This window comes from Clupea harengus, chromosome 6 (genome assembly GCF_900700415.2).
Source record: "Clupea harengus chromosome 6, Ch_v2.0.2, whole genome shotgun sequence".
Taxonomy (NCBI): domain Eukaryota; kingdom Metazoa; phylum Chordata; class Actinopteri; order Clupeiformes; family Clupeidae; genus Clupea; species Clupea harengus.
The window spans coordinates 8,054,596-8,080,178 of NC_045157.1; the positions used below are offsets into that span (position 1 = coordinate 8,054,596).

Genomic DNA, 25,583 nt, shown 5'->3' on the forward strand with positions numbered 1-25,583 from the left:
CACACACGCATTCACACATACATAGACACAGACAGTTTCTCACATACACAAGAGTAATCCATACCTTACGCACACAAATATGTATAACACATAGACACAAGAACCAAGACACACACACTTCACTTGTGCAACAGCCACACATGCAAATAGTTTAAAAACTGTGTGTGTGAGTGAGAAAGAGAGAGATGTAAAGTTAAAACAGGTTGTATATTTGGAAGTAAGGTGAGGGAAGCCTACTGAAATGGAATGGCTGATGTGGATTTTCTCCTGACTATTCATGTGGTGCAAATATGGAATGTGTTATTTACAGTTACTGATAGGCCAACCACTATTTCTCAAACAAATGAACTGAACAAATGAACAGGAATGTATCTGCACACACAGCCCATGGAGAGGACAGATATGTGTTATCAGTGCCGAATAGCTGACACAAAATAACATGCCAACTTTATTAGCAAATAACAGTGGTACTGAAAGACCTGGGTCAGTTCATCCTGTCAGTTCATCCTAACTGACCCTAATACGTATATAAAGAGGCCAGCACAGGGACCGATCTGGCCCAGATCCAGGTATGCTGGCTGTCATATGGGAGTCACTGCATCTAATTTAAATCCAAGGGTCCTTAAACTGTCCAACCCTGGATTACAGTTCCTGAAAAGATTTGCACTCACACACTTGTCATACTCCTGTCATCTTTTATGACACATTCTGACAGCCTGCTCACTTAGTATTTTCTTCTCGTGGGTTTTGTTAGCAGAGGCCAGCTTAGAGCCTATTCCATGCAAAGCGAGGAAAAGCAAGTTTATATGATGAAGGTAATATACAGACCTGGAGGAAGATATGGATTAGCATTCCCATTAATCCCAAAAGCTCTTGCTGAGCTAGCACATTCAACTGTGTGTTTATACAGCACATTTCAAATACGCAGGTAAATTACAGGGCCTAGCGGGCTTACCATATAAACTAAAACATTGAATATGATTTATTTATTGACTTCTTCCAATACGTGTTCGTTTGCTTTTCTGTTAATCAAGCCAGAGTAAATTGTGCTGTTACTTAGAAAAAGTCTGTGGATAAATATGTTCAAACATATTTGGACTGGTCGAGTGTGTCCTGTCCGCATTCTTAATGCTTTTATGTGTAAACAGTTTAGGCACACCATTAAATTATTCCTAAACTATATTTTGTTCAACTCTGTTCTGGCTCTTTGTCTTGTTCCCTCTGTTATTCCCGAATTTGGTCTCTGCTCTGTCCACGCGCCTCATTGGCTAGAGTGAGTCAGTTCCATCATCGTTCGCATGAAACTCGTGCGCAGTTGCGGGTGGAATGTGGAAAATAATACCTTAATTTGCATTGATTTTCATGAACATGTCTCTCTCTCTATCTCTCTCCCTCTCTCTCTCACACACACATACATACACACACTCTCTCGGTGTCTGTCGAGCGTTCTCGACGGAACGGATCATTTGTTTATATCATGTTTTGTAAACAGAAGCGGGTATTCACACAGAGGAACACATATGAAACACACCCTGGGGGCATTAATGAGGAAAATAAACACCCTGAGAGTAAGAGGTGTAAAGGTGACTGTGTTCAAAGATGTGAGGCTTATTTTATTGTCAAACAACTGTGGCTATAGGCTACTGAGTTGTGGACATCGATTAATCATTTGTGTCCAAATTAGGCTGAATTGCAGAACATTGCAGACTGCAGAAAGAACATGTCATCATCTCATCCCTCCCGTCAATATACGTCACACTACCCGCGGGATGATCCTCATGTGCTGACACTGAGGTTTGACATCTAGTGTGCGCCGCACGTGTCGGTTTGAAAGTACGCGGCCAGTGTTTTGGAAACCTCCGCCATGTGCGTGAGGTCTCACGTCACCGCATGTAAAGCAGACCCTCAGAAGGACCAGTCACACGCCAGAAGGACTGGTTTCGCCGAGGTGCCATCATTCATGGCTACAGGAGAGCAAACAGCAGTGGAAGCGCACTCACTCAGAGGCTGACATACTTTCGTTTGGAATCGTTTCGGGCGTTTTGTTAGAAACACTGAAGTGAAGTGGAAGTATATAATTCTTCACCTGGCAAGCATACTCATACTGCGTGAAGGAGTTAGAGCATTTGTGGATCTCTTAGCAGCCCATCGGGGCGCTTACTCAAAACGCGTTTCATGATACCTTCGGGAAGCCGCGGAGCAGACCCCCTGCTCTCATTGTAAGTCTTTGGTGAAGAAAATGAACGTCACCACTTCTCCCTCGGCCCCGCAGGAACGGAGGATAGGAGAAGGAGAAAGAGAGTCACCGGATGCAGGAGCAGAAAAAGCAGGACTTGTTTGTTTGTTAGAGGGACACCTTCATGAAGAAGAAATGTCAGGTTTTTACGCCCCTGTCGTGAAGGGACCCAGAGCCAAGCCTAGACTGCAGTCTGCAAAGGCTGTGCTCTCCACCAGTGCTGATGTTGTAGAGGAGGAACCGGACACCATACACACATATGGACACATCAGAGGGGTCACACACACACCGACAAACACAGGGGAGATCACACACACACCTGCGGACACCAGAACGGCCGCACAACTGCCACAAACAAATACATCAGCAACACACAACACAACACACACAGAGGAGACAAACACATCGACGCATGCTGCATCACACACAACCCCAGGCCACTCCACACAGGAAGGCCAGAGACTTGGGGAGGAGGATGGAAATGGAAGGGCAGAAGTGAAAGAAGAAGGAGAAAGGGAGAAAGAAGGAGGGATGCAGTGGATTGAGAGAAAGAAGTTGCAGAGGAGAAACCTGTGGAAGCTGAGAGATGGAGGGATGAAGGAGAGGTGCAACGAAGGGAGGACAGGATGGCCGCGCAGTGGCAGCCAGGAGAGGACGTTGAGAGAACGAGAGATGAGGTGGAAGAGAGGAGAAAAGATGTCGACCCAGGATGAACAGATGCTGAAAGACGGCAGCAGGGAGGAAGAAAAGGAGGGAGAGAGAGATGAGGAGAGGAGTGCGGGAGAGGCGCAGAGGAGGAGGGAGACGACAACCCATCAGCACATCCTGTCCCACGTGCTGATTCACTCGTCTGCCTCTTCTTCATCCTCTTCCTCCTTCAACTGCTCCTCTCCCGAGAGTGACGAGGTGTTCAGCGAAGGAGAGGATACCACTGCTCGCAGTAAGATCATGAAGAGGGTGAGTGTGAGCATGTGTGTGTGTGTGTGTGTGTGTGTGTGTGTGTGTGTGTGTGTGTGTGTGTGTGTGTGTGTGTGTCCATGTGTGTTTATAGGCATGTGAAGGTATATGAGGCTGAGGCCTTACACCACTAATGCTATTGGATCAGTTGTCAGAAAATCACACTGAAAACAATTTGAATAGTACTTTCCAATACTTTCATGATTCACTTGAATCTCTTTAGTAAGGCGATTCCCACTGCACCATGTTTCCATGTTTAGTGTGAAAACAACATGGAGGTCGGCAGCAGGTTGGGCCCTCAGCTGTAAGAGATGCTGACTGAGAGCAACAGGTCTGATTGGATGTACTGACTTACAGCAGTTCTGTGGAGTCTTCAATGCTGCAATGACACTCAGTCCATTCAGATGGTTCTCATTGGTGGCTAAGAGAGTTAGGCTTGTCACCCAGAACACTCCATTTCAACAAACAGTTTTCTGTGTCCCATGAAACGTCAGGACAGGATGGGCTTAAGGCCGTAAGGAAATGCATTACCTCAACTGCTTCCTAACGTCATCTTACTCATTTCATTTATTTGTTTGTTTAATGCACATTACCCAATTGGCCTGTAGCACTTGACACAAGCATGTGTCTTACCAGTGGCCTTGTGCTTCAGATTCTCACAGTGTAAACATCGGGATTTGTCCTTATTGGTTAAAGCTTCTGTTTAGTAATACGATTTTGTAATATCGAATATCGTTGGTACAGTATACAATCTGATAGCCATAACAAAAACAGAATGTCTTCAACTTTCTTGGGCTCTGTTATCAGCCAGGACAATGGAATCTCCCAAAGACATCCCTCTCACAGTGACATTGTGTGCGCTCTGCACACGGAAGGAAGAGAATGTACTCCTCCAGCAGCTGGGTCTGGTGGAACTTTTCAAGAAATGCTATCATTGTAGAATCATAAGGTCATTCCCATCCAGTTGACAATGTCAGAATTATTACAGAGACTTGGACTTTCTAAGATCTTGTATCAACCTTTGATATGGACTCTCTGGTCCAGGCCTACTTCTATAACACTAGATTATTTAAAAGAAAACACACACACACACATGCATTCTCTCTTTCTCTGTGTCCCTGTCCCTGGATTTGCATTTGGCTTGAAAGGGAGCCTTGACCCGGGCTGATTTGAATAAGGCATTTGCATAGGTGTGCTGGTGAAGATAGGGGAGCAACTGTAGAATTTGCACTACTCCCAGGTCAGCCACAAACACATAACACACATATAGTGTTGGGGAGTAGTTTAAACTACATTTTGCAGTAGTTTGCTGGTAGTTCAGTTACATTCCTGTTTGCATAATGATTCAAGTACTTACATTACTTTTTTTGTGTAGTTATCTACTGGGCCATGAAAGGAAAGGAAGGATTTTTTTAATTTAATTTGACCAAATTGTATTATTATTATACTGTACTGTACTTTTAAAGTAAACCTGAATATATTAGGTGTCAATTAGCCACAAGTATTGATAATTGCTATTAACAAATGTTCACAGAAGTTGTTGCATACTATTTTCGAAGCTACCTGGCTAACTCATAATCCTGCTTGGTGCAATACCCCCACCTGGACTTGGAAGTTTCTAGAAGTCAAGTGTCTGACTGATGGACATTGCATACAAAACCATAGCTGACATTCCTTGCATTTTCCCATGAATAGTGGAGGTTTTCTTTTTGTTTATTTGTTTATGTACAACCTGTCAATTGAGTGCCGTTTTTCTGCTGGCATGTGACTTTTTTGTATTATTTTGGATCACCTGTACATTGCCCATTTAATATTTTTTTTCAAAGTAGTTTAAACTACTTTTTCTAAGTAGCTTTAGTTAGCCAAACTAGATTTCTCCCTTTGCTGTAGTTCAACTTCTTCCCATGTGAAGTAACTGGTGGCTTACAAAGCTATGCTTTTAAAGTAGCTCCCCAAACACTGCACACACACACACACTACCCAGCTCCACAGAGTTTGTGTTGACCAAACATCGACTACACACACAACCATTACCAAAACAATTCCACAGAGAATATCTCCAGAATACATTAACAGTGGCGAGAATGTGACTGTGATACTGATTGTTTAAACGTCAACATATGGGGCTTGTCTTAACGCATAATGTGGGTATATTTAATGTTATATTTAATTATGTTGTAAACGGCTAACAGCATAAGGCTCTACGTCAACATATGAAACGAAACTGGGGAGAGACTTTTTGATCCTCCACCTCATCTGTTTTGTCCACTGTGACATCTTCTTTGTTTTTAAATAAATGGTCATGTTTTCAAAAAACTGGCTTTCGTCGCTTTTCTCCATGATTTAAAACGGATCTGTCGTTGTGACGCATGCGCACGCGCCTTCGCTGTCGACAGCAGTCGACAGTGTCGCAAAATGACGCATGCGCAATGTGAGGGACTACGATCCCCCAAAGGACTACCATCGTGTAGCGACAATGACACATGCTGAGCTACATGCTACATGCTCTGTGACTAGCAAGAGATGACATGCTGCTGAGCTACATGCTACATGCTCTGTCCCAGGTTCGCTTCTAGAAAAAAGATCATCATCAACAGATAATTTAGCAGAGGCATAACCCACCCCAAGACTGCAATGGTCGTCAGATGGGATGGTACATTGTCTAAAGCGCTCTATACAGCCTCACTCACTTTGCACCTTTAATGTCTTGGGCTCTAATACCTGCTCTCTCACCTTTAACCTTTCACGCTTCACTTGTGACCTCTGTTCTCTCACATTCACCCCAATACTTTCCCTGCTCCTCTGCAGTGTCGATCCTGGAGGACCTTCCTGACCATGATGCAGTGGTCCAAGCGCAGGCAGAGTTCCTGGGTCCAGCTGGCTGGCCATCAAGGTATGATAACCATGCACACACACAAGCCCATACACCCTCACACACAGGCCCTTACACCCTCATACACAGGCCCTCACACACAGGCCCTCACACACAGGCCCTTACACCCTATTAAACAGGCCCTCACACACAGGCCCTTACACCCTCATACATAGGCCCTCACACACAGGCCCTTACACCCTATTAAACAGGCCCAACCCACACAGGCCCTTACACCCTATTAAACAGGCCCACCCACACAGGCCCTTACACCCTATTAAACAGGCCCACCCACACAGGCCCTTACACCCTATTAAACAGGCCCTTATTCCCTCACACACAGGCCCTCACACCCTCACAAACAGGCCCTTACACCCGCATACACAGGCACTTACATACTCCATCACAGGCTCAAACATACATGCACAAATGCATTTTTACCGTTTTTATTACTCAAATATAACTAATTTAACCTCCCATAGTGTGTGTGTGAGTGTGTGTGTGTGAGGGAGAATTTCCATGCTTGTTTGTGGGTGGGTGGGTGCCTAGATGTGTATTTAGACTATGTGCACATCTAACTATGTGATACTGTGTTGAGACTATTGTCATATGAACATGAATATGAATGTAGACATATATATTTTTCTCTTTCTCTCTCTGTACATGTGTGTGTGTGTGTGTGTGTGTGTGCTAGGTAACTTCCAGCTGAGTGAGGGCGGTGAGGTCTTGAAGCGCTGGAGTGAGCCAGAGGGGGCGTGTCTCACCCTGCTGATGTCAGACGCTCTGCGGGACTTTGTGCCTCGGTACTACGGGCCTCTGAGTCGCCACGGCAACATCTACCTGCGGCTGGAAGACCTGCTCAGTGGCCTCAGCAACCCGGTCATCATGGACTGCAAGATGGGAATACGGTAGGGGGAGAGGAGAGGGGGCCTGACCATCATGAGAGGGGGAGAGAAAGAGAGAGAGAGAGAGAGAGAGAGAGAGAGAGAGAGAGAGAGAGAGAGAGAGAGAAAGAGGGAGAGAGGGAGAGAGAGGATCAGGGAGTATATTCAAGGATCTAAATTGAGAGGGCTGTAAGGCTGTCAGCAATTCTGCAAAAAGCTTTACACACCTTGTCAAGAAACATCCACATGATGTTTTTCGTGTTTCAGAGTGTGTGTGTGTGTGTGTGTGTGCATTAGATTAGTGGCATTAGATTGTGCGGAAAAAGTCGGAAGCACCATTATTGTTTTCTGTTTATGTCAGTGCGCTAATTTTAACCTGGCCATCACGAATTGTTGGACCTGAAACTTGAAAAACCGGCAAACACAAACAATTTTCGTAGGCAGTTTCCCCCATATTTAGGTCACACTTCCCCGGTTTCGTCTCCAGATGCATAGACCATTATTGCAATGTACCCATATTCTACAAATGCATGTATCGCCCCGCCAGACTAAAGAGAAGCTTTATTGATATATCTTTATTTATATATCTGTCCATCTCTCCTCTCCTTCTTCCGTTCCCTGTCCTTTAGAGGGTAACTCTTTCTGTGTGTCTTTCTTGTGGTGTTTGTGTGTTTGTCTTGCCTTCCCCTCAGATCGTATTTGGAAGAGGAGATAGCCAAGGCAAGGACTTGCCCCAGCCTGCGGAGCGATTTGTACCAGAAGATGGTGAAAGCAGATCCATCCGTGCCTGTGGAGGAGGAACACGCTCAGGGTGGCGTAACCAAGCTGCGGTATATGCAGTGGAGGGATACAGTCAGCTCCACCACTACTATGGGCTTTAGGATCGAAGGCATCATGGTGATAAGACACCCATACATATGCACATATACTATGCACACACACACACACACTGAAGCACTCTCATATTTACGTGATTAAAAAAAATAGTCTGTAAGGCATAAGTGGTTATGGAAACTAACTGTTGCTATCTGTGTTTGGTGTGTTTGTATGTGTGTGTGTGTGTGTGTGTGTGTGTGTGTGTGTGTGTTTGTGTTCGTTCTCAGCTGGAAAATGGGACTGTGTTGCGGGACTTCAATAAGACCCAGAGTTTAGCACAACTCATAGATGCCTTCCTAACCTTCACCAAGAGCAAACTCCACATCCTGGTCTGTGGTATTCACCTCTCAGTCTATCTCTCCCATTCGCTCTGTTACTAACTCTCTCACTGCTCAATCTCTTACTCTCCCCCCTCGTCATCACTCCCATACACTCTCTCTATCTCCTGAAGAGCACAAAACTCCTCCAATTTAGTCATTACTCATCTTTTCCCTCTCCACACCCTCTCCCATCCTTCCCTCTATCTCTCTATTGCACACAAACACACTGTCACATCTCTCATTCTTTATCTGTCCTATATCAAGATCTTTCATTCTCAGTGCACTGATTTCTCATCTATCTAATCTAGTCTCACCTACACAAACTCACCTACACATATACAGCATATGGTAACTGGTTGCTTTATTTCCCCCCACTCCAGCATAGTCATTTAAATCTTTTGCACTCCGCCCACGCTGTACCAACAGGATTGGTACTATGTGTACTGCTGTTGTTTTGGCTGCCTATGCAAATATGTCCAGTGTACACTAAGTCATGCCGTATGTGTCCACCAGAGGGCGTACCAGTCCAGACTGCAGGCTCTGAGGGAGGCCCTGAGGGATTCTGAGTTTTTCCGCACACATGAGGTGAGCACTGCCCTCAGTCTTCAGGGGGAGCGTGGAGGAGATGGGGTGTAGGGGGGTAGTCTTCCCTAGCTCTCTTTTGGACAGTTTGTCCTCCTCCCTCTCTACATCCTATCTCTGCATCTCCATCTACTCTCTAACCCACAGCTTGTCTGTCTTCTGTCCTGTTCCCACACCCTTCCAGATGATTGGCAGCTCACTCCTCTTCGTCCACGACAGCTCCGGCAAGGCTAACGTCTGGATGATTGACTTTGGCAAGACCACGCCCACTCCAGAAGGGGTGCGCCTGCAGCACGACGTCCCGTGGGCCGAGGGGAACCGGGAGGACGGGTACCTCATCGGGCTGACCTCCCTCATACGGCTCCTGGCCGAGGCCATCAGGCAAACCCGGGGCAGCGGCCTGGAGCGCTCAGACTGGCAGACGCTGGCTGGAGACTGCGAGACTGAGGAAATGCAGTATGAGCAGGATGACAGGATGAGCCACACACAGTGACCTCTGTAGTCACAGGGAGCAGAGTTCCGCTAAGGCAGGAGGCAACTAACGCCAGAAAAGATCAGCCTGCTGGGGTCAGGAACTGAACTGAACTTCTGAGAACATTTCACACATCTGTGTAAAGGGAAGGGTGTAGACGGTGGACCTGTTCTCACAAACACACACCAACGCGCCTATTTGACTGTTAGTGTTTGTGATGAGATTTTATATTCTGTTCCTTTTTTTATACAGCTGTTAGATCGAATTGAGAGAGACTTTGTGATAGTGAGTGTGAAACTAATTTGTTGAATGTAGGCTATTGCAACTTTCAGTGTAACAGTATTAAATTATTATTATTTAAAAATGTTTAAATAGTAAGCTACTGATGAGATTTACAACTTTAGAATAAATAATTTACAAAATACACTGAAAAATGCGTGACAAATTTAATGGAATTATTAAAATCTCAGTCCTTTTCTTCTCATCAGTTAGGGGGCTCCGTTGACTCACTGGAAACTTTTGTACTTCTTCGTTGCCATCGCAATATCGACGTAGCCATTTAACTGTAAAATATCCAATTGGCTAATCTCTGTCACCCAACACAGCCGATCGATCCACGCAGTGCACATCTGCTATCGGTATCCATACAAGTGCACAAATAGGCTATCTTGATCGTTGAATTGGAAGACGCCACCATCTGGTAATGTTCAATTATTTCGCATTTATTAGCTTTATTTTGAGCCGACTAGGTTAGATGGCAGCATATGGAGCGAGCTTGGAGAATGGCTTTCAGATTTCACCGAACTCTTGCAGTGACTACACGTGTTCGACCTTCACCAGGTAAGGGTTCGGGAAAGAGCTGGGAAAGTTTCTGTCAGGTGGTGTGTGTGGCGCTCAAGTCATCAGGAGCGTGCACATGGCCAGTTTAGCTAGTTCTGATACCTCACTAGCTAATAATAACTTACATTTAGCGCTGACACTCATCTTGCAAATATATGTATGAATTGAATTGCATGACTTTCCAACGGAAATGATTTGTAGGTTTATCCAAACCGACCTATTTTTTTCTTTTCAGAACGAATGATTGATTTCCGAATGCTAGGCAACATATCTTCTGAAATCACTGGCTAATCTGGTGCGCCAGGGGATAAGTAAACATGTGGAACAAGCCAACGGCACCACGTGAATTAAAAATGGACAAAATAGTATAATTAACAATTAAACGATCCTTTCTGATAGCCATATCGTGCACCAAATCCAAATATGATTCAGTTAGGCAAGGTTGTATTTCAAACGTGGCAACAGTCCTGTAAGGTTACTCTAGGTAATTATTTGTACTATTTTTAAGCAGTGACCACCCTACGGTCGTAACATACAATATAATTCAATAACAATTTAAATTGATTACAAGATAATGTGTCAAGCACTCACTGCATAACCGTTTGACGTTATGATTACGTGCAAACCATCTTAGTGACTAGCATGGACCTGAACTTGTCTGCAGTTGCAAGGAAGTTTATGAGTAATATTGACTTGTATGTGCATCATTTGAATATGATGAATGGTCTTTAACGACAAAGAAAGGATCGTTGAGTTAACATATTAATTACATTTATTGTTGTTCGTTATGGTGAACGATAATCATAATGTTGAGAAAGATATCACGACATTAAGGCAAAAAAGGTGTTGACATCCCCCAGAATTACAAGCGTTGAGGCGCATTTCCTCCTGTCCCGAGTGGGGCGCTGTGGGAGTGTACTACAGTCAACGCCGGAAATTCCAAAGAGGAAGATTTGTAGTTTTAGGCTAAAACTTTTAGTCATTATCACTCATGCGCAGTAAAGAATTGTTGGTGATCGTGCGATGTGCTAGCTTTACATGCAGTAAAGTAACCCCAATTGACCTAAAGGTCTTTGAATTCCAGCAACTCGAATATATTAATACTCCCGGGCGAGACCTGGTTCAAATTCGCCGTCTCAGCTTGTACCACCATTGTGACAGGATTGTTTACAGCCCTCTTTCAGAACATGGCGGCGGCCGACGACTCCCGCTACTACAACGGTAGGTCTTTTCACAGTCCCTTGACTCCTAAAGGTTACATTGAGACCCGCTTTCTTCCTCGTTTCTTCTGTAGATGGATTCTCATCCGAAAGAGAGGTCTTCAACTGTGGCAGGTTCATCAGAGGTAAACTCCGGGCCGTTAACGCAACCAGAGAAGTCAGCCGCGGACTCGAAAAGACAGGACTAGCGCGCTACTCATTAACTGTCCCGCTGTGTTATATACCGTCTGTCATCGAAGGAGACTTTTTGACACTGTCTACACAAACAATTAAATATTTGTCTAGTTACTATTTTTACCTGTGTGGACAGGGAATTGTTTGTTGGCATACTGTACACGTGACCTCAGGATTCATTACGTACATAGGCCTTGGTGATAGACCAGGCATTGGCTTGTTTTTCAGTGAGTTTTGTTGTGTTTTATAAGAGCTCATAATCTTAGTAGAGATAGTTTTAGACAATTTGTAGTTGTGTAATCTCTGATACATGAGCACTTTTAGCCTTGTTTTATGTCTTTGTGAGCATCCTGGTGGCCCTGTAATTACCTGGTTTTATTGGTTTGACACCTAAGGTTAGCGTTGTGGTTGCTTGTAGGCCTGCAATGTGGAATTTGGGCCAAGGTATAAAGACACAATGCCTACACTCATCATCTTTCTCTGTGGTTTATGACTATATGGATACTCTGTCTGTATGGATAAGTGTATGAATTAGTTTGAGGAAAGTTTTTAAGTTAGATCTGATGGTATTTATTAATGTGTGAGGATGGTTGCTGAAGTCCTTGCCATATGAACCCAAAAATAGTTTGATCAGTGCACAACCATAGTGCTCAGTTGCCATGTATTCCTCAGCAGAATAAAGACTGTTTCACTCTTCTGCTCTCTCTCTCTTTCTCTCTCATATATATATATATATATATATATATATTCCTCTCTCTGATCCTTCTTTCTGTTTTCCTTCATGTACCCCTTCTATGTACTTCATTCTGTTCTCTCTGCTCCCCCTTTGTCTTTCTCCTCTCTCTCTCTTTCTCTCGATCTCTCTCAGAGCATGATGACCGCGTCGGGGGCCCTCAGTTCCGTAACCGTAAGGGCCGGGGGCCGTTTCGGGCCCGCATGCACAGCGAACATCAAGGGCCGAGGCAACGGCACCGAGGTGGGCCAGGGGGATTCGGACCCAACCCACGCACCCGGTTCGAGGATGATGATGGTGACGTCCCCATGGGAGATGGGGTGCAGGACGGTTCGTCCCAGCGCAGATAGTGAGTCCCCGTCCCCCCGTCGTCCCCCCCTCCTGTTTCTCAATGTCTATTTGGCTATTCATTGTTATTAATTACTTATTTAGCCCAATGCCCCATTCTCACTCACTCGCTCATCCTTACCCATTACTTTACTTTCTCCATTTTACTTTACCATTATATACCTCTTTCTTTCTCTTGTGTCCCTTCCTTTGCTCTTCAGCCACCTCTCTTTGTGGAGTGTTGCCATATGAATCCATATGTGTGGATATGTTTTCAGTACTGGGAGTCAGTCTGTAGTGTGTTATGTGATGTTTCATATTGGGTGGCACTGGTGTGTGTGTGTGTGTGTGTCATGTTTCATAATGCAAGTCACTTATTTACTTCTGTTCCACAGTAACCCCTACGGCCGGCCTGGTCGCCGTGGAGACGGACGTTTCGACCGCGATCGCAAAGGAAGTGGAGGACCTGGGCACAGAGGGGGAGGAGCTTCAGGAGGTGGAGGAGAAAGAGGAGGAGGAGCAGCTGCTGGAGGGAAGAAGGGCTGGTTCAAAATCATAGTGAGTTAGAGACAGACACACACACACACACACACACACACACACACGTCGGCTGGTTATGTATGGCTGTCTATTAGCAGGGGTATCGCCTCAATTTAGCTCATCAAAGTTTGTTTAAGCTTGGTCCGACTAATACAAAAAACTCATTGCATTCTGCAGATAATATTATCTTTTAATCATGTTAACAAACTTTTGGAGGACAGCACATGCATGCACCGTAATACATACATACATACACACACACACACAGGTGCACACACACATTGTTGATGTCTCACATGTTACAGCTTTGTGGTAATTCTGTGTGTTTATAAACTAAACCTTAAGTTTTTTTTTTGTGTTACCTACAGATCCCCTATGGGAAGAAGTATGATAAGAAATGGCTGCTGAGCGCACTCCAAAATCTCTGTCCTGTCCCCTTCACCCCAGTCAAAGTAAGTTAACATACAAACATGCACACACAATGCATCGCACTCAGGGAGAGAAGCGTAAAATAGGCAGAAGGGCAGTTATCGCAGAGGAACGCGCGTGTGTGTGTGTGTGTGTGTGTGTGTGCGTGCGTGCGTGCGTGCGTGCGTGCGTGCGTGCGTGCGTGCGTGCGTGCGTGCGTGCGTGCGTGCGTGCGTGCGTGCGTGTGTTAATGTATTGTTTCTCTTCAGTTCAGCACAGAAGGCCACAGAGCCCAGTTCTACATTGAGGATTCAAGCACTGCCAACGCCCTGCAGAAAATCTCCCGCAAGATCACAGACATGGAAGGATACAAGGTACATCCCAAAGCACATCCACTCGTACATACATACATACATACATACACACACACACACACGCTCACACATCCACAATTAGGCCCCTTATGGGGGGGATTGCTTCTTCAACGTGTGTTTGCGTGAGTGTTCAAACTTTCTGTATGTATGTATGTATTTTCTGCAGGTCATTGTGATCTCAAATCCATGTGCTCCTCCACTCACTGATCTGAAACCAGAGGAGATGGATAGCCTAAAGGTAAGATTGAAGGATCCAGGTAGGGTTATTGATGGAAGGATCCAGGTAGGGTTATTGATGGAAGGATCCAGGTAGGGTTATTGATGGAAGGATCCAGGTAGGGTTATTGATGGAAGGATCCAGGTAGGGTTATTGATGGAAGGATCCAGGTAGGGTTATTGATGGAAGGATCCAGGTAGGGTTATTGATGGAAGGATCCAGGTAGGGTTATTGATGGAAGGATCCAGGTAGGGTTGTTAATGGAAGGGTCTAGGTAGGGTAATTGATGAAGGATCTAGGTAGGGTTATTGATGAAGGATCTAGGTAGGGTTGTTGATGGAAGGATCTAGGTAGGGCATCTTTACGTTGCTTTGGATAAAAAAAACTCTTCTCCCTCTTCTTTCAGCAATGTATGTCCAAGCGCTTTGATGGTTCCCAGCAGGCTCTGGATCTCAATAGCATACGCACAGACCCAGGTAACCCCCCCTAGCGCACACACACACACACACACACACACACACACACACCAAGATCCAGCACATACATAGACATCCTGGTAGAACATACCATCACACACAAATGAACACACATCCCAGAATTGCCAGAACACTTCCCTTTTGTGTCGTTTATTATATGACAGTTCCACTTCTGTTCTTTCACCCCACAATTTATGCGGTTTTCGACAGAATTAACAGTGTTATGGGTTGCCATGGTTGTAGTGTATTTACCGAGAGGAGTGTGTGTGCATACTTACCCAGTATTGCTGCTTTGTGTGTGTGTGTGTGTGTGTGTGTGTGTGTGTGTGTGTGTGTGTGTGTGTGTGTGTGTGTGTGTGTGCATTTGTATATTGACCGCTATGCTGTTTTCTCCTGCAGATTTAGTATCCCAGAACACAGACATAATTCTGAACAGAAAACACTGCATGCACGCTGTGCTGAAGATCATAGAAGAGAATATTCCGGAGGTGAGACACACACACACACACACACACCAATAATCATTTAATTGGCACACTGTGGCACTTTTCAAGTAGGATTAGCGTAATGACCATTTTGTTACGTCATTATTTTATAGTTATTACTGTGATCCTTTCTGCACTTTAAGTCAGATGTTAAACAGCATCAGTCAAGAGATTACCCTGCATGTCAGTAACAACACAGCACCCAGCGTTGGGATGACAGAGTGACTAGCATTTTTCCCCTGGGGATTTGGTTTCAGGGGAGACTCACATGAGTAATTGTAGTTGAAGATAGTGGTGCATTTCTATTAGGGTTGTGCATTTTGGCAGATTTTGGTAAACGTTAACACTAGAAATCCTGGTGGTTAAATGTGGTTAACCGCCCATGACGTCACATTAATAGAGAATGATCGCATCAGTAGGCATCAGTGATGCGTGGGCTGAGCTGACATGAGCGGGTAATCCACGGTTACGAGTGAAACAAAAATATTTAAATGCTATTCAAATTGGCAGTCAGTGGCTCGAACCTTACTCTGATTGGTCGAGATGCAAGAGGACACGTAGCTAACTTTAACCTGATGGCTAGTACGTAAGTTCTTCAATATTGGCAGTTTGAGTTGTAGTCGGGTTGATTTAAAGCATTGGACGACTTGGGGTCTCCTGTAAGTGAGCCCTAGCTTCGCCGGTAGGCATACAATGCTTCTTGTCAGATTACAGATCAGTTGTATTGGTTATTAACTTTGGTGAATTGGTTAACTTTTTTCAGTTCGTATTAAATGGTTAGGGAATCATTAACATTTTAATCATTAAAGTGGCATTATGCAGTAATTGTACTTCAGGGTTAGGATAAGCAGTTTTACCTTAAAATAACAGCTTTAAAAAAATTGGGGCGCTACAATTACTTTTAATATGGAGAATCGCCTCCGTGCCATACCAGGGTCCATAGGCAAATGACTAGGTTATGTAGGTTTGCCTGAAGCCGCCCGGTTTTTACTGTCTGCCGAACTAGTAAGTAGCTTATTTGCCGTCCTGCTTTGTCTTGTGTTGCACTTTCTTGATGTTTGACTGTGTTTGGACAGTTGTTGACTAACTAGTTTGTCATAATGTCAAAGTCAGCACATTTCACGTGAAGGGCTTTCACCCGTTACTGCCCTGGTTACAAGCTCTTGGTTAAGTTTCTGTGTTGTTAGCATAGGCCTTGGCCAAAGAAATCACACACACATATACACACACACTTCATGTTCCAGGTTGCTCAGAACAAATCGGCAGTTATGAGAGAACATGGTCACACATTAGCATGCTTGCACATTCAAACACACACACACACACACACACACACACACACGACATACATGTTGTTGTCACCAAGAAGCATATTCCAGATATGTTACAAAAGCACACTCACCCCCCTCCTTGCTGAAGTTGTAGCTCACACACACATGCGCAGGGAACATGTTTACATCTAGTAGGTTTGGGTCTGTGCCAAGGTCTCTCTTGTCTTGTATGTCATGTGAATGTAGTTTTACACACAAGTGTGCAGGTATATACACACACACACGCGCACACACACACACAAAGAGGAATGTGGCTTAACGTCTGAGCTGTGGTTATTTGAGCAAGCACATATGCATGCCCCAAGACACACTATGTGACTGAGACAAACACACACACACACACACACACACACACAGACAGCCATATACCAGCTCAAGCACAAGAAGCAAAACATTATAGAAGTTGACACATTTTTCATCAAACTCAGCCTTTTGACATTTGATCTTTCTTTTTTTCCCTTTTTCTTTCGTTCTTTCTTTCTTTCTTTGTGTGTTTGTATGTGTAGTTGGTGAGCCTGAATCTTGGCAGTAACAAGCTCTATAAGTTGGATGATATGGCGGAACTTGCCAGCAAAGCCCCCAACCTGAAAATCCTCAACCTGTCCCACAACGAGGTGAGTCTTGCATGCGCACACACACACACACACACACACACACACACACACACACACTACAGCAACATCACACGTCAGATGCATACACACGGCATACAGCATGCCCATGGCATACAGCACACACAATACACATGCATGTGCGCACACACATTAATAGCAGGCCTATCTTTCGGTCTTTCTCTCTCTCCCTCCCCCCTCTCTTCCTCCCCCCCTCTCTTCCTCTCTCTCTCTCTCTCTCAGTTGCGGTCGGAGCGGGAGCTCGATAAGGTGAAGGGCCTGAAGCTAGTCGAGCTGTGGCTGGACCACAACCCCTTGTGTGACTACTTCAAGGACCAGCCCAATTACATCAGGTCAGCTACTCCCCCAGGGGTCATTCAGAGGTCATGGGTGGCTGTGTGAGGGGGTGTGTTAGGGGAGGTGGGGGGTGAAGTGAAGAAAATGACATTTAAGGTGTTTGAAATGAGACTCTGAGAGGGAGTTGCGGATTTCATTGTGTGTGTCTGATCATTTGGTGTGATCTGAGGCAAGTGACATACCAAGGCTCCAGCTGTTGCTAATGAACAGATCTGGTGTGTGTGTGTGTGCGCGCACACACACACACACACACACACACACACACACACACACTGAAAAGGACAGACAGAAAGAGAGAGACTCCATAGCCATCTGCACTCTCAATTCACACACACACTCTTCTAAACGCAAGCACCTGCAGATACAGATTCATGAGCTAACTGCTCTCTGGAACTGATGTGCATGCGGTTACACACACACAACCACACGCACACGCACACACACAGGAGCAGTATGTGGCCATTTGTCCTCTGTATGTGTTTCACTGTTTAGGAGTCTGAAGAATGTGTTGGAGGGGGAGTGAGTGTGTTGTGCTGGTATATAGCTTTGACATTATAAGACTGATGGTGTCTGTCAGTATGGGGATTGTCAATGTTTTTGAGATGAACTTAAACAACTGAAGACAACTGTGCTGATCTTTAAATGGAATGAACAATTCAGAATGGTTGTGTGTGTGTGTGTGTGTGTGTGTGTGTGTGTGTGTGTGTGTGTGTGTGTGTGTGTGTGTGTGTGTGTGTGTGTGTGTGTGTGTGTGTGTGTGTGTGTGTGTGTGTGTGTGTGTGTGTGTGTGTGTGTGTGTAGGCTTGTTTACATACATATATATATATTATTCTTGCACTGAAGAACTGACCAGTCTTTTCCTTTCTTAGAACAACAGAAACTGTATATGTGTGTGTGTAAGTGAATTACTTGCCTCTTTGTCCCTTGTTGAATATCTGTTTTGGATAAATACACTCATCGCCTAGGACTGGTGCTCCGTTGGTGCCGCGTGTGTGTGTGTGTGTGTGTGTGTGTGTGTCTGTGTCTGGCTGGTTTTCATCTCCATGTGGTTCTAGGATGTTTCCAGGAGACCTCCAGCTGTGTTCTGCCACCTCTGTGTTTCTATGCTGCATGTTGGTATGGTCCTCTTGGTTCCACTGGATCCACTGGTTGTTTTCCTCTTCTCTGGGGGAAGTTGACCCCTCGTCCACCTGTCACTCACCCTGATTGACAGTCTGAGATATAAGTATAGTTTACATCATTATGGGGTATTTGAAAATTTAACAATGAAGTATTAATTGGGGGGCGGGGGGAAATCCAGAAACCCAATTAGCGTCCTCCCAGAATATCTTGTTTCTTTAAAGAGAATATTAGCCAAATTAAAACAGAAAGTGAAAAGAAAACAACTTTAGGCTAGTGACTGTGATGTCTGAAATCCCCCTTCATGCAAAAAAAGCCCTTTATTTCAGCAGCAGATGTGTCAAAAACTTGTTTGCACTAACCACATTCTAGACGCCCAATCACACTCTACAAATGGCTCTTTTCCCCTCCCACCAACTCCCCAACCAGTCACGACGCTGCAGCGGGCCAGTGAGATAGGCTGGTAGCCAATGACGGGTAAGATCCCACCTTCCATCTCCTGGGGCGACCTAAGGCAGGCACAGTCATTAGATCTGGCCCAAAGGAGATCTGCACAGGAGGATCATGGGAGTTGGTGATGAAAGCGCTGAAGAGAAACCATAGACATCAGACAAGTCAGAGGGGCCCCTGCCCTGGGAAGATGAGGGGAGGCCATTGGCTAAATCTCTTTCTAAGCAGCTGATTGGTTCCTGACAGTTCACCTGTCCTCCAATGAGCAGGGGCCAGGGAGAAAAGCTCCCACCCCTCCCTACCGCAGTGAGAGAGGAAGTGGTGTGGTGTTGCGGTATGAGCTCCAGTGGGCCTGCAGTTGCAGAGCCGCACTGCCCTTCGGAATGGCTCTCAATGAAACTGCCTTTGCGTCTCCCATAGCAACACTCCTCCTTCAGATTACAGCCAGTCAGAGCCTTTGTCAGGAGGGGGAGCGCAAACGGACGAGTCTACCTGAGTGAGAACGACCATGGGGTGTGAAAATGGAAAGGACTCACTTCTGAGCGTAGAGCGCCTCCGTCTGCAAGGCAGACTCAGGCCCAAACACAAGTAAAAGCCTCTTACAAACAACTTACCACACACACACAAACACACACTCATCTGATTATGAGATTATAAGCGGCTATGGCCGAGTGTATATGTGTGTCTTACTGAGTGTGCACACTCTGACTGAGACGGTCAAGAGAAGGGTGGTCGCTTGGGGCAGCAGGGGTCAACTTCACCATGGTAACGCACGCTTCCTGCTTTTGGCTTTCCACAGCGCTGCCTCTGCAGCAAGTTAAGGGTGTTTCTCCACAGGAGCTCCAGAGGTCAGAGGGCGTGTGTGTGTTTGGGTGTCGGCGTGTGTGATATATATTTTTTTTTCTCATTAGGAAATGCAGCTGAAGACTGCAGGGCCCCCCAATGATCTGTCTCTGTGTGCCTGTGTGTGTGTCAGGAAGTGGCCATTGATGTATTGAAAGAACCTCTTTTCGCTGTCTCAGGAGAACCTGTTTTTGTGTGTGCGTGCGTGCCTGTGCCTGTGTCAGCCGTCTTTTTCTATTCCGTTACTTCCTTCCTTGCGTTATGTGTGTGTGTGTGTGTGTGTGTGTGTGTGTGTGTGTGTTTGTTGCATTTGATGTGGACACTATGACTGATACACACCTTCAGCTGAGTTTAGGTTCCTGGACCTTTGGAAACACACTAACCTGAGGATCTTACAAAGTTTTGTTTAATTTTTTTGCAATTGGTCACAACTGTGTGTGTATGTGTGCGTGCATGCACACACACTATCCAGAGTGTGTGTGTGCGTGTGCGTGTATGCGCGCACGAGTGTATGTATGTATGGTAGTGAGGACACACTGCACTGTTGGCGGTGTAAAATGGTGTGTGTTTTCCTGCGTGTGTGTGACGACACAGGTGAGTGCCTGGCAGCAGGTAAGTGCACCTGGGCTCTGGGACGTCTCGAATGGGGGAGAGGCATGACTACTGTGGCAAGTTTGAAATCGTGTGTGTGAGAGAGTTTACATATGTTTGAGATGGATGGGGAGGGAGAGGGTCCATTGGGGGTAACACATTTAACTTTGTACAGCAGTGCAATATGCAGGGCTCTATATTCTATAAGGAATTTAGTTTTACTCAAAGCCATTATGATTTCATATTGAAGGGTGTGTGGGTATGTGTGTGTATGTGTAAGTGGTGTTTACGTGTGCGTGCGTATGGTGTGTTCATAAGACTGGGAATGTGTGAGTGTGACTTGGAGAGTAGTCAGAGATAATGTTTCTTCTGCTCTCTCTCTCTCTCCTGGGTACCATGGAAACGACAGTGCCATCAGGGAGCGCTTTCCTCGATTGCTGAAGCTGGTGAGATTACTCAGTCTGTCACTCCACAGTTTCTGCTCTCTCTCTCTCTCTCTCTCTCTCTCTCTCTCTTTCACACACTCGCTCTCTCTCTCTCTCTCTCTCGCTCTCTCTCTCTCTCTCACAAACACACACGCTCGCTCTCTCACTCGCTTTTACACTCTTGCTCTTTTCTTTTCTGGCTCTGTTTCTCACTCTCGTTCTTTTTTTCTCTTTCTGTCTCTCCATCTCTTTGTTGTTTTTTTTTCTTCTCATCTTCCTCCCTCCTCCTTACTTATTCTGTTCCTCTTCCTTTAGCGATAGTTTTCTGGTGTTTTGCTGCTCTGTTCAGTGTGCTGCACACTCTGCTTTTGTTTTGTTTATTCTGAAGTCATAAACTGGTCAGTAATTCCATGCTCAAGGACGGCTAGCTCCTCACTTCGTACGTACACACACACACACACACACACACACACACACACACACACACACAGGCACACACCGTTGGGAGAGGTGAAGTCAGGAAACGGTAGTTCAGAAAGGTAGATTTGGAACCACAGCAGTTTTTTTTTCACTTTGTTTTTCCCCCAAAAGGAATGTTTTGGATTTCTTTCCCCAATCTAACCGTTATCTGCTGGCACCTTATCAGCAAGTTGGTACCACTGTTTAGAGTCAACAAGTTTTTTTCTTACTCTGTAGGTTTTAATCAATGGTGGGCTATTGTTGAATACTGACCGAGATAGGGTGGAAAAATCCAGAATATTGAATATGTACCGATGTTTAGCCAAGTAAAGAATTTCAAAGTTAAGTCTCTCTCTCCCTCTCTCTCTCCTTTAGGATGGTCATGATCTTCCTCCTCCTATTGTTTTTGATGTTGAGGCCCCCACCGTCATCCCCCCCTGCAAGGTACCTGGAGATCTCCCTGAGCTCTTCTTCTCACCTCTCTCTCGCACTCCCTCACTATTCTTCCTCCAGTCATTGTTTTAGTACACTGGTGTCGTAGCTGGGTGGGGGCTTATTTATGAGTGTGTTGTTGTTTTTCCCCTTTCTCTTCAACCACAGGGTAGTTATTTTGGTTCAGATGACATCAAGATTCTCATCCTCCGGTTCTTACAACAGTAAGTGTTTGTGTGTGTGTGTCAAAGTTAGTAGCACAGTTTTCTTACATTTCTTTTTCCTTATAGCTGGCATAAAAATATATCACCCAAACCACAGCCTTAATGAAAACGTCAATTAGAGGAAATGGGTCTAGTAGCTTCATTCAGAAGTGTCCCTTACATATTGTCTCAAAAACACATTTTCTCACGCACCATAACCAGAATCAGACAAGGCAAGACTTATCTTAATCCACTTCGGAGCGCAGAGATCACGGGCACAGGTGGCACAGTTGGGGATGGTTACACCTAAGACTCTAGCTGTTGAGCCTTGAAGGAGTTCTAGAACATTCCAGAGCAGACCAAGTTAACATGAGGCTCATAGGGGGCTGGTGTAGAAATGCATTAGCACCTCCTGTGTGGCTGGGCTAGTGTTTGTGTTCACGGTCTGAAGTACACTTGTGATAAGTAAGAGCTCTTTATCCATCCTGTATGTAAGGGGCAATGCAAAAGTCCTATGGTCTAAGCCTAAAGCCTTTGGATGGGGTTTTCAGCGTGTGTGTGTGTGTGTAGAAAGAAGTGTATTGATCGGTGTGTGTGTGTGTGCGTGTTTTCAGGTACTTCAGTGTGTATGACTCAGGAGACAGGCAGCCTCTGCTGGATGCGTACCATGATGGCGCCTCCTTCTCCCTCAGCATGCCATTCAGTGCACAGAACCCTGCCAGGTACACACACACACACACACACCCCAACCCTGCCAGGTACACACGCACATGCTTATACACACACATACAAACAAACACACATACTCATTCTGTCCATTTTCTCACACACTACCTGTATTTTCCACTCTTTGTGAGATGAAACATCATATACCCTAACAATCTTATATGTCTGTCTCCATCTTCATTTCCTGTATTCTCAGGTGTAGTTTGGGGGAGTACCACAAAGACAGCAGGAACCTCAAAAGGCTCAAAGATCCCAGTGAGTTTTGCACACACACACACACACACACACACACACACACACAACACACACGTATAACCAGACCATGTAGTTGACACTTATTGATCCACTCAGAGGCTTATGGTGAGACTGCAGCCTCTCACCTTGACATAATTTAGTAGGCAACCACATCTAATATATATCTCTCTCTCTCTCTCTCTCTCTCTCTCTCTCCAGCTACTCGTTTTCGCCTTCTGAAGCACACTCGTCTGAATGTGGTGGCGTTTCTGAACGAGCTGCCCAAAACTCAGCATGACACGGCATGCTTCAACGTGGACGTCAATACATACACAGTAAGGGCCTGATACCCTTGTCTCCCCTGTCTGCACAACTTAATAATCATATGCCTGGGGGGCACTGTGGCGCAAGCAGTAGCCCCAACCATATACGGGCTTGAACGCCCACGGGGATACGGGTTCAAATCCGACTCACTGTCATTTCCCGATCCCACTCCCCACCTCTTCTCTCCATCTCATTTCCTGTCCAAACCTTCACTGTCCTATCCGATTTAAGGCAAAAAGCCCAAAAAATAAATCGTAAAAATAATAATAATAATCATATGCCTGCAATCAACACCCTGTCATTCTAACTCTGTGTGCGGTTGTGTTTCAGAACACACTACTATCCTTCACTGTAACTGGAGTCTTCAAAGAAGGTATGTCTGTCTTCAGCCCACTACAAGTTTTCAAATGCAGAGTTGGCTATAACTTTCACAAATAAAATGACTTCTATTGTTTTGTTTTTTTCCATGTTTCTGCTCTCCAGTGGATGGTAAATCCAGAGATTCAGTGCGGGCGTTCTCTAGAGTCTTCATCGCTGTTCCTGCAGGGAATACTGGGTAATCCCTTCTACTCCGTTGCCATAGAGACTTTATCATGCCGGGGTAGCCGCTCGGTCAGGTGTTGCCGTCTCTAAACAGTCTTGTGGGTCTCTCTGCTCATGACAAATAAACAAGTTAATGAGTTAACATGTTTATGTGATTGAGTCATCGCTCACGCAGAGTGACTGGCATTTTAACTGAGCTGTTGTCAACATACAAGCTCCACTTTCTGTTGTCGATCTCATTTATTGAGACGAAGGGATTGAGGAGCATTTACATCTGCTTGGCACCTTTTTTTCCCCCTTAATATCAGTACGTTAAAATAAAATGATGTTGGATCAGATGCCAGAGTCCGTTCCTGAACAGCAGATCCGAGAGATAACAAAGCAGCCATGATACAAGAATTGTAGCATCACATAATACTCAATAGCCACATGGAAGTGCATGGCAGAACCCAGGAGTCAGTGATCTGGTGGAAATCATGCACATGTACGGGAGAGATCCATTAGGGAGAGATTATACTCTAGTGTTTGCTTAAGGCGCAGTCACAAAACCAATCTCATGCCACCCCTCTTTTTTGCTCTCTCATTCTCTCTCTCTCTCTCTCTTCTGTCTTTCTCTCTCTGTCTCAGGTTGTGTATAGTGAATGATGAATTGTTTGTGCGCAACGCCACCACGGAGGAGATTCGGCGGGCGTTTGCTGCCCCGGCCCCCACCCCCTCCAGCAGTCCTGTGCCCACCCTCACTGCCCCCCAGCAGGAAATGCTGAACACCTTCTCCCTCAAGTCCGGCATGAATCTTGAATGGTCGCAGAAGTGAGTACCACACACAATCACACCATACACCATCTTCCTCAAGTCCGGCATGAATCTCGAATGGTCACAGAAGTAACACACACACACACACGCCATTACACATGTTCAATACCACCTTCAAGTCCTGCATGGACCTCACATGGTCCCAGAAGTGAGTAACATACACAAGCACCATACACACACTGAGAGGCTTGTCTTTCATGAACCTTGGACCCTGTCTGGCATGAATCTTGAATGGTTGCAGAAATAACACACATTACACACAAGCCTTTTCTCTTAGGTCTTGTCATGAATCTTTAGTGGGTACTAAAGTGAGCATCCACTGTGTTCTGAGCTTCTTTCTGTGTGCCCCTTTCTTTCTTAGATGTCTACTGGATATGGAGTGGGACTTTGACAAAGCTGCCCATGTCTTTACACAGATGAAGGTAATTGTGCGCGCGCGCACACACACACACACACACACACACACACACACACACACACACACAAGAAAGGTGTGTTATAGTAGAGCACACATACAACCATACTCCATTAACTCATTCATGTAAATCCTTTGGCAGGCACATACTCCCCTTTTCCTCCACATAAATGCAGGCAGGCACACACGCATGCGCACACACACGTACGCATACGCACACGCACACGCATGCAGCACTATCACAGTTATCTCGCTTTTCTTATTTTCTATCTTCGCTGTGTTCCTGTGTGTGTGGGGTGTAGTGTTGTTTACTGGACTGATTGTTTCTCCTTGTCCCTCTTTGTCTTGCAGGCTCAAGGAAAGATCCCAGATGTCGCTTTTATAAAGTGATGAGGAACCCACTCAATTTGTTTGTTATTCAGAGAGCATCAGCTGAAAATGTTTCTCCCAAGAACCTGTTTTATATGGAATTTCATTTGTTCTTTTTAGTTTGTTTTTATGAACAACACAGGGAAACACTAAAGAATGTTATGGCCAAAACTATCGTTGTGTTTCTGTTTTAAATTATTTTGTACAATGGCTTTGACAGAATTAAAGACCATGTTGCTGCCCATCTGCTTTGTCTTGGTGTTGTTTTCATGATGTGTTATGAGAAATATTGTCCTTGAAATTAAGCCGTTGGAAATGCAGTGTCCTTTTCAACCACTACAACAG

At 45.2% G+C, this 25,583-nt stretch overlaps 3 protein-coding genes across 5 annotated transcripts in view; all 3 read left to right on the top strand.

Moving 5' to 3' along the window:
• Nucleotides 1-1,182, top strand: part of LOC105897451 (seipin-like) — a 9,157-nt gene extending 7,975 nt beyond the window's left edge. For both annotated transcript variants that reach the window (XM_012824382.3, XM_031568901.2), the window contains exon 10: nucleotides 1-1,182. This exon is cut by the window's left edge and continues 368 nt beyond it. The gene's annotated coding sequence lies outside the window, so the exon portion shown is untranslated.
• A 605-nt stretch (nucleotides 1,183-1,787) lies between these two features.
• On the top strand, nucleotides 1,788-9,585 carry si:ch73-22a13.3 (inositol-trisphosphate 3-kinase B). The gene is made up of 7 exons (XM_012824383.2): nucleotides 1,788-3,193; nucleotides 6,002-6,086; nucleotides 6,760-6,973; nucleotides 7,642-7,846; nucleotides 8,053-8,154; nucleotides 8,659-8,730; nucleotides 8,912-9,585. The coding sequence occupies exons 1-7, from the start codon at nucleotides 2,240-2,242 to the stop codon at nucleotides 9,218-9,220; spliced, it is 1,941 nt and encodes a 646-aa protein (XP_012679837.2). The 5' UTR covers nucleotides 1,788-2,239; the 3' UTR covers nucleotides 9,221-9,585.
• Nucleotides 9,586-9,685: 100 nt separating this feature from the next.
• LOC105897453 (nuclear RNA export factor 1-like) lies at nucleotides 9,686-25,482 on the top strand. 2 transcript variants are annotated; one of them, XM_031568907.2, is made up of 22 exons: nucleotides 9,686-10,039; nucleotides 11,334-11,384; nucleotides 12,302-12,515; nucleotides 12,889-13,051; nucleotides 13,402-13,485; nucleotides 13,711-13,815; nucleotides 13,982-14,053; nucleotides 14,439-14,508; nucleotides 14,908-14,996; nucleotides 16,831-16,938; nucleotides 17,179-17,288; nucleotides 20,705-20,741; nucleotides 21,555-21,623; nucleotides 21,780-21,835; nucleotides 22,429-22,536; nucleotides 22,737-22,795; nucleotides 22,994-23,109; nucleotides 23,429-23,471; nucleotides 23,582-23,654; nucleotides 24,269-24,451; nucleotides 24,816-24,876; nucleotides 25,221-25,482. In XM_031568907.2, exons 1-22 carry the CDS (start codon nucleotides 9,964-9,966, stop codon nucleotides 25,257-25,259), a joined length of 1,986 nt encoding a protein of 661 aa, XP_031424767.1. In that variant the 5' UTR covers nucleotides 9,686-9,963; the 3' UTR covers nucleotides 25,260-25,482. The 2 variants fall into 2 exon arrangements, with proteins under 2 accessions (XP_031424767.1, XP_012679838.2); XM_012824384.2 differs by lacking the exons at nucleotides 9,686-10,039; nucleotides 11,334-11,384 and adding an exon at nucleotides 11,005-11,260.
• The last annotated feature ends 101 nt before the right edge of the window (nucleotides 25,483-25,583 follow it).

Bases quoted from the DNA above. Each gene is read 5' to 3' on its own strand.
- LOC105897453 (XM_031568907.2), top strand. From the start codon at position 9,964: ATGGAGCGAGCTTGGAGAATGGCTTTCAGATTTCACCGAACTCTTGCA. The intron at 20,742-21,554 runs GTGAGATTACTC...TCTCTCCTTTAG, and splicing joins TTCCTCGATTGCTGAAGCTG to GATGGTCATGATCTTCCTCC. The intron at 23,110-23,428 runs GTAAGGGCCTGA...GTTGTGTTTCAG, and splicing joins TGGACGTCAATACATACACA to AACACACTACTATCCTTCAC.
- si:ch73-22a13.3 (XM_012824383.2), top strand. From the start codon at position 2,240: ATGAACGTCACCACTTCTCCCTCGGCCCCGCAGGAACGGAGGATAGGA. The intron at 3,194-6,001 runs GTGAGTGTGAGC...GCTCCTCTGCAG, and splicing joins GCAGTAAGATCATGAAGAGG to TGTCGATCCTGGAGGACCTT. The intron at 6,974-7,641 runs GTAGGGGGAGAG...CCTTCCCCTCAG, and splicing joins GACTGCAAGATGGGAATACG to ATCGTATTTGGAAGAGGAGA.